This window comes from Lepidochelys kempii, chromosome 7 (assembly GCF_965140285.1).
Source record: "Lepidochelys kempii isolate rLepKem1 chromosome 7, rLepKem1.hap1, whole genome shotgun sequence".
NCBI lineage: Eukaryota > Metazoa > Chordata > Testudines > Cheloniidae > Lepidochelys > Lepidochelys kempii.
Genome location: NC_136386.1, coordinates 85,587,744 through 85,603,259, shown reverse-complemented (window position 1 = coordinate 85,603,259; position 15,516 = coordinate 85,587,744). Strand labels below are relative to the sequence as shown.

Here is a 15,516-nt window from a genome sequence, read left to right as displayed (position 1 = left end):
AGGAGGGTGATGTAAACTGACTAGACACGTACTACCTTCTGAACTAATTTCTGTAGGTTTAAGAGAGGGTAAGGTTCATAGTCATTAAACCTCCTCTCCATACAGAGATTTCATTTAGTTTTCTATTTTATTTTGTAACATTTCAGATTTGGATAATGTTCACATTTAAACGCCTTAAAATATTTGAGCATTGTTGATATTTGATCAGTGTTTGATGATTGGTCAATCGACCAGTTGTTTTCGTATTTGGTCAAATGCCCAACGCTACTTTGTGTGAATCAGAAACAAGATTGTGACTCCCGCACTATGGATCATCTAAAGCTTAGCGGTATTGTGGACGCGGTGCTCTAAATCTCTCAAAGATTGGGGGTGTGCAATCTTTCTTATATACTTAGTAAATCATGGAGGAAAAAGCATTGAAAATAAGGTTGTTTGTTCTAAGCTACTGTATGAACATGACCTTTTAATTATTAAAGGCCAGAAATAAGGTTGAATGAGGGGGAAGAGAGTGTAGAGGGTAAAATATCTCTGGTGAAGGGGTAAAGGAAATCCTTCAAGCTTCCACTCAAACCACTGATGTTCTCAGTGACTCCCATTTCTAGCGCTGAGGTTGGGAAAGACAGACAAATCCACTCCTTAGTGATGGTTAAAAGTAACTTGCCAACCTGTGGCTTGGGTTCCTGATATAGATCAGATAGTCTACAACCCATCAATCCACAACATATAGTATCAGTCAATTTGAATTTTGCTCTCAAATAAATGGAATTCCCTTTTTGAAATGAATGATGAAATAATAAACCAAAACTCCCATCACAAAATCAATTACTTCTGCTAGAAAATTTCATCTTCATTCTGAAATCTAATTCAGGTATCTCTGTACATTACTTACTTTATTAATGTGGGTAATCCTTTCTCTGAAAATATGACAGCACCAGTCATGCTGAAAATCCTGACGTGTGGGAAAGTGTGTAGCTGCACTTCCTGAAAGTCACTCTTGGAAAACACAGATCTATACATCTTAACAGCTAGAATTCATCTCTGGAACAGAGCATGTTACATTGGTACGTTGACACAAACCACTACCAGTGAAAGAGAGATTAGTACATGAAAAGTATTGAGAAGGACAAATGATTTGTTTAAAAAAAATCACTTGGCGTTAATCTGTGGTCTTTTGCAGTGATTCTTTCTTTAATCTGCAAATACTGAAATGCACAAGCCATACACACCTAATGAAAGCTGTCAAGGTTATTGTTAAGGAGATCACTTCACAGACCCTTCAGTTGAAATTGTGAAACCTATTATTTTTCAGCAAAGGTCAATACAAATCTTCTGGATAGATGACTTAAAGAAAAATGTTGACCGAAATGAAGAATGTGTTCCTGTAAATGTTTAATTTAGCTATTTCAATAGGAAATGGCATTTATTTTGAAAACCACACAGGTCTGGTTTTGTATATTTTGGTGGGGGCAAACTTTAAATCTACAATAAATGCATCAGCACTAGATGGGGAAAGAAAATAACTTGCATCTCCATCTTTTAAGATTGCCTTCCCTGAAAATGACTACTAAACACAGCAATCATAGTAATGTACCCTTTTCAAGGGTTGGAGGTCAAGCTCTTTGGGCCGGGACTGTTTGTTCAGTACCTAGCACAACGAGGTCCTGATCCAGGGGTGGGCAAACTTTTTGCCCCGTGGGCCACATTGGGGAATAGAAATTGGATGGAGGACCATGAATGCTCACAAAATTGGGGTTGGGGTTTGGACTCTGGGGTGGAGCTGGGGATGAGGAGTTTCGGGTGTAGGATGGTGCTCTGGGCAGGGACTGAGGGGCTCGGAGGGTGGGAGGGGGATCAGGGCATTGTGGCGTGGGGAGAGGCCCCAATTTTGGTCCTTGCTGTAGGCACTCTCACAATGATGCAAAAAGCCTTCATGTGTTGTTTTTGGGAAGCAGGTAGAAAGAGACCGACTCATGCTATGGGCTATATCCTAATTGTAAATGCACTAAACTGCAAGTCCAGAGGCCTTGAGTTCTAGCTCTTTTAGTGACAGATGTTCATATTTCTATGCACTTCCCAGTGCTTCTGAGTTCAGGTTTCCAGCCTTATGGATTGTGTGTAAATGTTCACCAATTTTACTGAAAACAGAGAGCTTGCATGAGGACACTTCAGACAGAGCTTGAAACTAGGAATTACCAGGTCTAATATAACTGAGTCACGCCTCTTCCAGTTTACGCAGTCTTTCAGAAGGAACATATCAAATTAGATTTATGTATAATCCACACTAACCTGGTATGGATCTGTTCCACCCAGCTAGACTACCTGTGTTCATGCCTCTTTGCTACTGACTCCATCCTAAGAGATCTGGTTCTTTCCCTCGAGTGGTAGAAGCTCATGCTTTTATATCCAGAAGTTCCAAGTTCAGTCCCTGCAGATGACCCAAATGGAGAGTTGTTCCATTAGGCTATGTTGTCTGCAACCACAAGTCCATAATCTATTCTTAGAGCCAAAAATAGAAACCATGTTTTCCACTGCTGTCTCAGAAATAATTGAGTATCAGAGGGGTAGCCATGTTAGTCTGGATCTGTAAAAGCAGCAAAGAGTCTTGAGTTGCTGCTTTTTCAGAAATAATTGTGTAACCTACTGGCAATGTGTGTTGTGCCCGCTGCATGGTCTGGTCCACGTAGAGGATAATGACATGCTTTCCCCCTCCAGTTATTCATGGATGAAGTAAAAATTTGTGCTGTGGATCTGCATGTTGTGGGTGCAGACACTGCTGGTGACACATGGGGGTGAAAATAAATGTATAAAAGTTTGCAGTAAAACATATTTAGAAGTCAATTTGCATGTTTCATTATTATTATTATTTGTTTTACTTAATGGAAGCTGTCACTTTAAGAACAAGGTGCGGCTGTCTGAGTGCGTGAGACTGAGAGCAACATATGAGAGACTTTGCCTGTGGAAGACTGCCTCTGTATGCTCTAAAAATGTCAAAACTCAGTTTAATAAATGTCTTTTCAGAAAGCAAGACTCATTCTTGAAGGTGTAATGTTAGCGTTGTTGGGGGACCGGATGCCTCTGGGTATTGCTGGTGAGCTACAGGGCCTTTTACCTGTAAATGATCAGTTTGATTCTTTCCCAGTTTAACAGGGATTAAAAAGTGTTGCCATCTAACAGATGAGTGGTAGCCCCAAGGTGAGATGAGTTGGTAGAGTCTCAGTTCGAGCTCCCATGTCACAAAGGCACCATCACACTTTGCACTTTGTGAACTTTGAATGGTGGGAACTATTTGTTCCTATGTGTTTGTACAGTGCTGAGCAGAATGGATCTTCTTGGATCCACTAGTGAGAGCTCCTTCAGCAGGGGTTTAAATCCACTCTTGTGAATTTGTAGTGAATAAAGAGAGAGCACTGAAATTGTCCTACATGCACTGGTGGTGGGCAGGGGGAATTTAAAAATCTTTTAAAAAAAAATCTCATGATTTGGGGGATCTGACTCCCTGATTTTTGAATTTTTGGGGTTAGCAATTTTGGGAGAAGCAGTTTTTCTCTGTTCTTTTTTGTGCCCCCTGAAGCACTGAAGGATTAAGTCTGCACTCAGCACATAGTGATTCTCCATTGGAGCAGGCGAAAGGAGGAGAGTCAACCTTATGGTGCCGATGAGACTTTAATTATTTCTTCTCTGCTCCTGCCAGTGCTGCTGAGTGTGTACTTTGCATAGTACCACCACAGGCATCAACTATTTTCTCTCCTGTGTATGGAACCTGCAGAGCAACTTTCTACAGATGCATATGTAGGTCCATAAGCCGTTTCAAGGCCTCTTCTGTGACACTGTGAATATCATCCAATTCACTTTTGAATCCATAGTTGGGGCACTGCATTTTGATGTGTTCAATGGTTTAGATGTTCAGCACAGCGGCACAAAGAGGAGTCTTTGATTTTCTACTTGTGCATCTATAGACACATATTTGTTTTTTCATAAAATCATAGAAATGTAGGGCTGGAAGGGACCTCGAGAAGTCAAGTCCAGCCCTCTGAGCTGTGGCAGGACGAAATAAATCTAGACCATCTCTGACTGGTGTTTGTCCAACTTGTTTTTAAAAGCTTCCAATGATACAGATCCCAAGACTTCCCTTGAAAGCCTATTCCATGGCTTAATTATCCTTTTTGTAAGAATTATAGTCAGAAAGTTTTTCCTAATATGTAATCTAAATCTATTTTGCTGCAGATTAAGCCCATTACTACTTGTCCTACTTTCAGTGGATATAGAGAAGAATTAATCACTGTTCTTTATAACAGCCCTTAACATATTGGAAGACTGTTATCAGATCGCCCCTCGGTTGTCTTTTCTCAAGACTAAACATGCACAGTATTTTTACCATTTCATCAGCGGTCAGCTTTTCTAAATCCTTTTATCATTTTTGTTGCTCTTCGCTGGACTCTTCCCAATTTGTCCACATCCTTCCTAAATTGTGGTGCCCAGAACTAGACACAGTACTCCAGCTGGGGACTCCCCATTGCTGAGTAGAGTGGGGCAATTACTTTCTGTGTCTTACATAAAACATTCCTGTTAATACACCCCAGAATCATATTAGTCTTTTTTGCAGCTGCATCACATCGGCAACTCATATGCAGTTTGTGGTCCACTATAACCCCCTGTAGCGGGGTGGTTACCCCGCTCCTGCCCTGAAGGGCTTAAAACAGCCCTGTGGCAGGGGAAAAGCTGGGCTGATGGGGAAAACAGCCACAGCTGTTGCTAGTGCAAGCCGGGCCCAGCTGGCCCTTATAAGAGGGCAGTGGGCCAGAAGGAGGGACATACTCTCTCTAGCTTCCTTGAGAGAGAAGGACCTGGCTGCCTCTGAGCTGAGAAGGGTACCTAAGGTGGAGCAGGGCTGGGGAAGGGCAGAGGGAGCTGGGGAGCTCCAGCCTAGCAAAACCCCAGGCTGCATGCCTAATTAAAGGCCTACAAAAGGTACTGGGGCTGCAGAGAGGCAGCCCAGAGATGGCAGAGGCAGCTGGTCCCACCCCCCCTTGCCGATGATGAGTGGTTTATAGACTGCAGTCTGCCCCAGAGAGTGGGGGCTAGATGGTGACTGGCAGTAGCCACTGAGGTAAGGTGGGGATAGAGGGTTAGGGGTTCCCCTGGGTGGGGACACCCCAATTGTGGGTTGTTTCTGGGTGGCAGAACCCAGATGTAGAACGGGCACCAGGGTCTGTGAGGGAGACGGGGGCCAGCGGCAGGCGAAACACTGGCCTGAAGGGGGCGTGCCACTCTGTAAGAGCTGATTCCCTAGACGACCAGCAGGAGGCGCTGCGCTGGTGAGTCATCACCCTGCCACACCCCCAAATCCTTTTCAACAGTACTGCCACCTAGGGCGTGGCTACACTTGCAGATGTAGAGCGCTGTCAGTTAAACCAGCCCTGACCCCTTCACCCCCCCACAACCCCAGCCCTGACTCTGGCATCCCCCACACATACCCAGCCCCCTGCCCTGAGCACCAAACGGGAGCTCCTGCACACACACACACGCACACACATTCCCACCTGCACCCCACACACCAAATGGGAGCTGCCCAGGTAAGTGCTCCACACCCAAACCTTCTGCCCCATCCCTGAGCCCCCTCCCTCATTCTAGCTCCTGGCCAGACCCTGCACCCCAACCTGCTCCTTCATCCCCAGCCCTGGTCTCAGCGCACTCCCACGCTCATTTCAGTGTAGAGAGAGAGGAAGAGAATGGCTAGAACCAGGGAGAAGGTAGGTACCTACTCTATGTGGACAGGGACAGGACCCCAGACTGGCAGCAGGCTGAGTGGGGCCAGTAGCTGGGACTGTGACTGGCAGGAACTGGCGGACGGAACCCTAGATCGGCAACGGACTGAGCGGCAGTGGGCTGAGCCGCGCAGCCCACTGCCAGTCTGGGGTTCTGGCTGCCGGCCCCTTGCCAACAGGTGTCCCAGCCGCAGGCCACGCTCAGGCTTCTGCCGGCCTAGGTGAATGGAACCCCAGGCCAGCAACGGGCTGAGCGGGCCGGCGTTGTAAGATCAGTATTTTAATTTAATTTTAAATGAAGCTGCTTAAACATTTTGAAAACCTTGTTTACATACAACAATAGTTTATTTATATAATTATATAGAGTTATAGAGCGAGACCGTCTAAAAAACATTAAAATGTATTATTGGCATGCAAAACCTTAAATTAAAGTGAATAAATGAAGACTTGGCACACCACTTCTAAAAGGTTGCCGACCCCTGCTTTAGGTTATGGTTAGATCAGATTTTCTGGCTTTTCACTGCAACCATGAAGGCCAGAAACTTATTTTTAAAATATTTTTAAATGAGTACAGCATGAACCCTGAGATTCTCATGCAATCTTGATTCCAGCAGCTGGGGTTTAGAGAGAAAATACCGTGCTACTTGTGATAAAATTGTGAGAGTTAGTTGGCAACCCCTTCAGATGGATAGCATGGAAAGCTTCAGTCTCAAAGGTGCATTTTTAAAAAAAGATAGATTTATTTAAAACAGTGAGTTAACGTGGGAAGTGTTTTGCTTTAGCTCTGTCTAGCTGATGCTATCAGACAAACTTTATACTATGCTTTTTTGTGTAAATGTAATTTATCAGTAACTGATTACTGTATGCAAGGGGGGTGAGGTAGCATTTTTGAGAGTACAATAGTTCTGCAAAATTTAGGCATTTCAGATTGGCAGGCATAATGCTGCATTAATGTAAGGCTCCCCCTCCCCCCCCCTTCACCCCCCACAACTTTCTTGATGCAAGTCTTAGCCACATTTTTCACTATCATTACAAAATGTTCTGGTCTTCTGTTTGTGTTTTTTTTACAATTTTGTCTTGTACAGCTGGAATGAAGTAGAGAGACCCAAATAAGAGGACAGAAAAATAGTGGATGGCTTTTCAACTTGTGTCTCTAATTGTTTTAGAAAAAATAACAGTTGCATAACTTCTCTGAGTTTGCATACATAATGGCAATAATTCCCAAGAGAGAAAGTGGGAATTTAGATTAGAGTGGGATGGAAGTAATTGTGAATCTGAAATGAAGGCCATCCTTCATAATACAGGGCCATTTTATGCTGTGCTTGTGTTTGTGGGATGATATGTGATGGCCATTGTTGCATACAGTATTTCACTGAGAGTTTTCATTATGATCACGTAAAAGCTTTTTTTAAAAGGAATAAATAAAACATTAATCACAAAGTAATTTACTTTCTGGTTTGTGTTTATAAATGAGCATAAAATTAGAACTATTCAAATTCAACTGCTAATGGAAGTACTAAATGTTACGGCAATTGCCCATAACTCTGATTTTTAGGGGATATTAGAATAACTTTCTATGTCTTGAGCCACCTTTTACAGAACTCTAACCTAAGGTTAGGAAATAACAGCTGAATGTCACTGCTTGATTTCCCAGTGAAGTTGCCTTCAAATCTGATGTTTGATGTCAACAGATTTGAAAACCTTTGTCTGCACTTCTGCCTGGCATTTGTCTTCTAGGTACCTTTTTAAGCTGTTATATAAATTGTTGGTGTTTACTAAAATATTGTCTGAAATACTATATTGAACAAAACAAGAAGCCTTTGGAAGTAATCTTATAATACAGAATGTCCTGCTTAAGAGGGGAATGACTTTAAAATATGTTGTCCATAGACCTCTGATAAAGAATAAACAGATTGGGTAAAGATAGAGCCCTAAAGAGAAACAAATACTACATGTGAAGAAGCATTCCTAACTAAATGTTGTTTTAAATAGCGTGCTAGTGGTTGAGCTTGAAAGAGCTGTTCCAGGGTATTTATGAAAGCGATAATCTGATTGAAGGATTGCCAGTTGTCTTGCATGTCAGTCTACAAATAATTCATTGCTCTGAAGCTGTCTTTATCACAGATATCTGTTGAAGGCTGACTCTTTCCATATAAAATTGAAATGCCTCACCCTCCCTTTCAAAGGTTTGGGCAGCCTTGCCCCGACTACATTTCATATCGCCTTGCTAGTGCTTTGCCCTCCGTTCTTGTTCCCTATGCTTCTACTGTACTCTTCCTAGGTCTCTCTTCACATTGCTCCACGTGACTAGAATGGCATCCTTTATCCTGTGCTGCTCCGTCAAATCCTTCCTTCCTTGAAAACCTACTCTTTCCCTGGTTTCTACTCCAGTGCTGCCTCCTACTCCTCCTCTTGCTTTACTTCAGTCTCTTTAAAAGAATCAGAAGGGACATGATTTGTTCATTATTTGTATTAACCCTCATCCCTCCTTTTGTCCCGTGTTTGTCTTATTTCAGACTAAACTCTTCAGGCAAGAATTAAAATATTTTTACTCTCAAAAATGTCATGCAAATATATGATGATGTGTTATAAATGTTTAACAACAATCTGTTGCTTTCTCTCCTAAATTCATACCAGCAGTTGACATATCAATATCCACAGCTACATATAGGACCCTACCAAATTTACAGTTCACTTTGGTCAATTTCATGGCCACTGGGTCTTAACATTGGTTAATTTTACAATTTCAGATATTTACATCTGAAATTTCACAGTGTTGTAATTGTGGGGGTCCTGATCCAAGAGGGGATGGTGTGCGTGTGTGTGTCCCAAAGCTGCTGTTAGGCTGGTTGCTGGATTGCCATACTCACTCCTGGCTCTGAAAGCAGCACAGCTCTGAAGGCAGCAGCTGCCGAGTTTCCTGCAGCTGGAGAAGGCTCCCAGAGGTGGAGGTAGGTCTGATCTCCCCAGTGCTGCTGGGAGCATCCCAGCCCGGGGATCCTACCTGCTAGTCAGGGCCAGTGGTGGATTAGTATATGGCCCCATGCCCAGGGCCCCTGGATAATTTGAAAAATGGGTGACCCAGCCCTGGCAGGAGCTGTAGGGGCTGAAGTGCCAAGCTTGGGCACCCTGAGCCTGGGCAGAAGCTGAAGAGGGGGACAGAAGCCCCGAGCCTGGGTGGCCCAGAGTCTGGGTAGGAGCCATGCGGGGACAGCAGCCCTGAGCCACAGCTGGAGCCATGGGCGGGGTGAAGCTTGGAGCTTGGGCAGGAGCTGCGGGGGGTGAAAGACCCAAGTCCTGGCAGGAGCCGTGGGGAGTGGCAGCCCCCAGCCCAGGTTCCCTGAGCCGCTGGCAGGAGCTGCAGGGGGTGAAATCCTCAAGTCCTGGCTGGACCCCAGGTAGGAGCCATGGGGTGAGGGGCAGCTCCAGGCTGGGCAGGAGCTGTGGGGGCTGGAAGTCTGGGAGGTGGCAGCCAGTGTTCCCTCTAATTTTTCCAATGCTCCCCCGCTGCAGTCCTGAGCACCTGCGTGGCACTTAATAGGCTGCTGCATGGCTATGCAGCTTAGAGGGAACTTAAGTGGCATGCTCCCAGCCCCAGCAGGAGCAGTGGGGTTGGGGCAGCACCCAGTCCAAGTCCCTGAGCCCTGGCAGGAGCTGCAACTACTACACCCCCGGCAGGAGCTGAGGGAGCTAGCGGGAGCAGCAGCCTGGAGCCTGAGCTCCCAGAGCCGAGGTGGGGGTGGCGGTGGCAATGGGCAGAAGCTCCAGCGCTAGGGTGCCCTAGCCTGGGCAGGAGCCTCAGTGGGAGTAGGGCACCCCGAGGCCCGGCAAGAGTTGCCCGGGGCAGCAGCCCGGAGCTCGGCAGAAGTGAGGGTGTACCACTCATTTCTGCACTGCCTGTGGAGGTGGGTCAGATCTCCTGCCATAACAGCCATGCAGGGGAAGGACAAGTCCTGTCCCTCCCCAGCCCACTTGACTTTGGAGAGATAAGATTTCATAGAGAAGGGCTTATTTCACAGTCTGTGACGTGTTTTTCACGGCCATGAAATTGGTAGGGCTCTAACTATATACTACTGTAATTTGAGGGGAAACGTAAATACATTTAAATTAACTCTGGCGTTTGGGATAAGGGTGTGTGTATGTGTGTTTTCTCAAGCATAAAGATTTGTTTATGCAAACTAGTCCCAACATTACTAAATTGTGAGCTTCTAGTAATGATAAAGCTGCAGTGTGGGTCTGTAGGACTGTATTGCTGCTTGAACTATAAAATGCTAATTGTATCTGTAGGCACTACTTTGTATTGATTGCTATTGGCTCCTCTCACTTGGTCTTGATCTTGAGCAGGTCAGTAAACATTTGTGAAAGGTGGTAGTAAGAGTATGTTAAAAGCTAAGGAGAAGGAATGAAATTGCTTAAAATAAGTATGCGTTTCTTCAACAGGAGGTTTTCTCCTTGAAAATATGATAAAGGGCTTTCCATATTCTGAATTTTATAATGCATTAATCTATCTGGAGAAATTTCATAGGAGTGTGAATTAGAGCAGTAAGGATTTTTTTTCACTAGAATACACAATACTTTTATCCTGAGCATTTCTCCTTTGTAATTCAGACTTGCATTTTGTGAGCTTGCACAGTGCAGAAGTCATTTTTTATTCTAAATGTTTCTATTTTTGTGATTCTATCTCCTGTAGAGGGTTTCTTGTTCTCAGATGCAATCTTTGCAGTTTATCGATTTTTACTATTTTAATAACATTTAGATCGGCAGCTTGGTTTTCCCTTTTTCTCTGCACAACTATTTCTGTGCAGGGCAGTGAAGTACACATTGTATTTTAAAAGACATACTTCAGGTTGTGTAATGTTTTAGTTAGAGCGGAGTCTGGGTGTTGAGCTCCAAGCTAGATAACCCCCTCTTCTCCAGTCATTTCAAAAATATAACCAAGAGCCTTCTGGGTTTTTCAATAAAGTAAAATTTATATTAGTTTTTAGCTTGCCTTCTAAGATTGTGTTAGGCAGAATGGATTGTATTAATTTGCAGTACTTATTTCTATGCCCTATTTCTATCTGTAACACAATGATACTTGAAGAGAAATAAACAAATGTTTTCACTTAATATATGAAATGTTTTGGAGAACTTAGGAGTAAGCACTGCTGTAAGAAGAGTGTTTAGACAGCTGAGTCATGATTGCAAAGTGTGTCAGCTGGGCTTGTGCAAATTCGTAATATCTGCAATTTAGAAAACCACTCACCAAGTAAGAGTTGTCACTTTGGATGGGCTATCACCAGCAGGAGAGTGAATTTGTGTGGGGGGGTGGAGGGTGAGAAAACCTGGATTTGTGCTGGAAATGGCCCACCTGATGATCACTTTAGATAAGCTATTACCAGCAGGACAGTGGGGTGGGAGTAGGTATTGTTTCATATTCTCTGTGTATATATAAAGCCTGCTGCAGTTTCCACGATATGCATCTGAGGAAGTGAGCTGTAGCTCACGAAAGCTTATGCTCTAATAAATTGGTTAGTCTCTAAGGTGCCACAAGTACTCCTTTTCTTTTTGCGAATACAGACTAACACGGCTGTTACTCTGAAACTCACCAAGTAATGTAACCATAGTTCTCTGAAAGGGATAGTTTGTTTCAAAACAAATTTTCATAAGATTTGCGGTAATATGCTGGTTCTGTATGATTTGTTGCTGTCTAAAAACTAAGGGTGTATCTAGTTGGAGCCTGCTTCTAGAGGCCTGTCTACTCTATTGTACGAAATTGACTGGTGGGTGAAAAAGGTTCCCAACAGAGGTCCCCATGAACTGGTAAAACTGCTAGAGTAGAAAGGACAAAAGTTTCTCCATCAGCATTTCCATTATATTGTTGGAAACTCTTTCCATTGGGGTTTGTATAATGGCTATCACAATGGAGACCTCATCCTGATTGAGGACTCTGGGTGCTACCTCAACATGCATATTAAAGAGTAATAGTATAGCAACTTTCAACACTGATTCAGGGGGACTGTTGCTGACATCCCTTGTCAGACGCAGGTCAGCTGCCTAGTGTAGGTGCATCTTTGGAGGAGGTAAGTGTCTCACGTTGCACTGCAGTGCCCCTTTTTGTTGGCTCAGGTGTGTCATTGACAAGTTCTGAAGGGAGCTCTGTCCATCTTTCCTTTGCTGGAGTGATAGTCTTGCAAATTGGTGGACTGAAATAAGGATGTGAAATTCTTTGGCTTGGAGGATGGCTAGTTGGAAGAAGGAGGAAAGTAATGAAAAAGTGAATTGCTTTTGTATTGCAGCACTTGCTGCTTTATTTTCAATAGTAATTTGTTTCCCTTACTTGATAGGATGTTTCGCCTTCGAGTTCTTGCTGCCGTGGCAGGCTTAGAGGCTGTTTCCCGATGTTACCATGGAATGGCACATCCCACCAGAAGCAGGCAAAGACTTATGATGGCAGCTTTCATAGGAACAACTGCAGCAACAGCAAGTGCTGGACTCCTGTGGAAGAGGTAAGTGCTCTTAGGAGTCATTCTTGAACAGAACTTCAGCCTTCTGCTGCTTTGGTCCTGCTTTGGTCTCCTGAAGAAATTAATGTGGAGTGAATTTCACCTTGATCGTAGAAGCAACAGAAGACTATGCAAGGCAGCATCACTGCCTTGAGCTCCATTGTGTGAAGAGCAGCAGCTATTGAATGGACATGCATCTGTATCCCATATCCTACATGCAATAGAATTAGGCTCCAAGGGTGTTGGGGAGATGAGCAGGAGTTTGACTAGATTCTGTGGTTACATGGATCTACTGGACACAACCCTTCAAGGTTTCTAAGAGTTGTCACCCTTATTCTAGCTACAAAAGGGCTCTGGAGCTGTCATGCCTTGCCCACTGACTGGGAAGCAGATCATGTATTCTGGCACAAAGTCTAACTAATATATCGTGCTTTCACCTCTTAGGAAGCCTGGTAGGATATAAGTGTCATAAAATAAGACTGATGTTTCATAAAATATGAACTTTAAGCATAAATAAAAAGCCCACTTGTTGCTTAATGCTGAGAGATTTCTGTACCCTCTTGCACCATGTTAGATTTTATTTGAGGAGTATTAGCTGAAAATGTATAGTGCAAACTGTAGCTGTAGCATCAAATACTCTTCTTTATTCATGCTTCAGATGAGGCACTAAGGTTACTTTGTGACCAGTGTAAGACACCATGAAATTACATTTTCACAATAGTGAACAGTGTATAGAAATACTCAGGGTGGCACTAAATGAGCCTCAATTGACTGGTTATGTTCCATGCTCTAAACAAAGCAAGCAGTAAATGTTCTTTAGCTTCTAGTTGAATTAAATGCGAAAGCTGTCAGGAGCCACTGTTATCACTGTATGCTCAGGCTCACTACTGTGCAGATACCATGATTAGTCCAAAGGTGATAGTATCATTGAGAGCGTATCTTATTTTCAATTCTAATATTTAGGTATTACTTTATGATCTTATTTTCCAACACAGTAGGTACACTTGCCTCTTATTCGGAATTATGGCAAGCTGTGAGAAGCAGTAATGTAATGTCTCATAATTGTTGTGTACTGTTTTCTGTTTTGGGCAAGGGAGCCTACTTAACATAAACAGAAAAAGTTGTTCACTGTTTTTGCCATTCCTATAATTGGCAAGACTTAAGCTCCTTGCTAAAAGGTGTCATCAAAAACCAGGGGGAAAGCACCATGATCCAGCACAGTCTCTTCTGATGTTACCTGTTAAAATTAATCTGGTTTATATAGTGCCTTTCAATTTGAAGGACCCCAGAGCACTTTACAGACGTTATAAAATCATGCAGCCAGCAGTGAGGTGGAATGCTGCAGCCATTCTGTGCCGATAACAAAGATGACTGTACTGTTATATATCTCCTTTTTGGGTGAGGAAGTGAATAATCTCTCCATTTAAAACTACAGTGAGAATATTTTAAGTGCACATAACATAATTACCTAAATTAGGTTTTTGGCTAGGACACTGTAAGTTCATAGCTCTTTTGTGGAAAATGTCATAAAAATAACCAAGCTGTCAGGTATTAAATTTTGTATCTCATCTGAAGGATGGCGCTTCCAGCAGCACACAGAGAGCTGACAAAATCGCAAACATAAGTGGTGTGGCAGAATACAGGCAACAGTGCAGCCTGGGGCCCAGGATTCCCCGAGTTCTAATAATCCCAGATATGCTGCTAATTTTTCAAAATTTTTCTTCCTCTGTCTATTTCTTAACTAGCACAGATAGCTTAATGTTTGTAAAGCCCTTTCACTGTAAAGTGTTAGGTAAGAATCAAATATTTTGTACAGGTGTTCTTTGATGCACTGTATAATTAGAGATGTGCTCATGGCATTCATATAGGGTAGACTTGTAACTCAATGAGGGGAGAAAATTTGTACTAGTTAACCTTTGTGAAGGATAGGTTAGGAACCAAGGGGCTTAACTTGCAGCAAGGGAGATTTAGGTTGGACATTAGGAAAAACTTCCTAACTGTCAGGGTGGTTAAGCACTGGAATAAATTGCCTGGGGAAGTTGTGGAATCTCAGTCATTGGAGGTTTTTAAGAGCAGGTTAGATAATCACCTGTCAAGGATAATCACCTGTCTAGATCAGGGATCGGCAACCTTTGGCACGCAGCCTGCCAGGGTAAGCCCCCTGGTGGGCCAGGCCGATTTGTTTACCTGCCGCATCCGCAGGTTCGGCCGATTGCGCCTCCCACTGGCTGCAGTTCGCCACTCCACGCCAATGGGGACCGCAGGAAGCAGTGGCCAGCACATCCCTCGGCCCGCTCCGTTTCCTGCAGCCCCCATTGGTCTGGAGCAGCGAACCGCAGCCAGTGGGAGCCATGATCGGCCGAACCTGCGGACGCAGCAGGTAAACAAACCGGCTCGGCCCGCCAGGGGACTTACCCTGGCGGGCCGCGTGCCAAAGGTTGCCAATCCCTGGTCTAGATAATAGTTATTCCCGCCTTGAGTGTAGGGTACTGGACTAGGAGACCTCTTGAGGTCCCTTCCAGTCTGACGATTGTATGTTATTATTTACTTGGCTGTTTAACCCAAGAAATCATATTACCATTACAATGACAAGTTTATACTGATGCTACAAAATATTAAATAGACTGTTTCAAATAAAAACATTTTAACTTTGTGTTTAAAAATAAATGAAAGAAAAGAAACCCTACAATGTAGTAAAGTTCTTTTTCAGTTCTATAGTGCTAATCTTATTGGTCATTTTCACTTGAACTTGCCAAGCCACCAGCAAGAACCTTAACTGTGAAGTGGCTCAAGAAATGAGTTCAGCTGAATATATTTGAACATGAATAGATGCTGTGTTGTGCATACCACTGCATATCATACAATAAGTATAATTGAACTACTTATAAATAAGATGTTTAGCTGAAGGAACCAATGACATTACAGATGGAGGTGGTGTAGCAGCAATGTGGTCGACGTCTTGAGAAAGATGTGGACACACAGTGTCCAGAGAACAACTCAAAGGATAACAAGTTTAGATAACATGACCTATCAGGAAACTTTACAAAACAAACAAAAAAAACCAAAAACAAAAAAACCGAACTAGGCATGTTTAATCTTGAGACAAGAAGACCTGGGGGAGGGGAAAGGGGAGTGGGGAAGAAACTGATCTTTAAATATGTGAAGGTTTTTTAAAGAGAATGATGATAAATTGTTCCTCACATCCACTGATGGTGGGACAAGAAGTAATTGGCTTAATGTACAGCAAGGGAGATTTAGATTAGTTA

General features: G+C 43.4%; 1 protein-coding gene across 6 annotated transcripts in view; it reads left to right on the top strand.

Moving 5' to 3' along the window:
• The window catches only part of MICU1 (mitochondrial calcium uptake 1), a 217,284-nt gene that overhangs the window by 25,060 nt on the left and 176,708 nt on the right, over positions 1-15,516 (top strand). For 5 of the 6 annotated variants that reach the window (XM_078853824.1, XM_078853822.1, XM_073353622.2 and 2 more), the window contains exon 2: positions 12,092-12,253. The exons of the other annotated variant lie outside the window; for it this stretch is intronic. In XM_078853824.1, the coding sequence (XP_078709950.1) occupies positions 12,092-12,253 (162 nt within the window). The remainder of the gene's footprint in view (positions 1-12,091; positions 12,254-15,516) is intronic. 6 annotated transcript variants of the gene reach the window in all.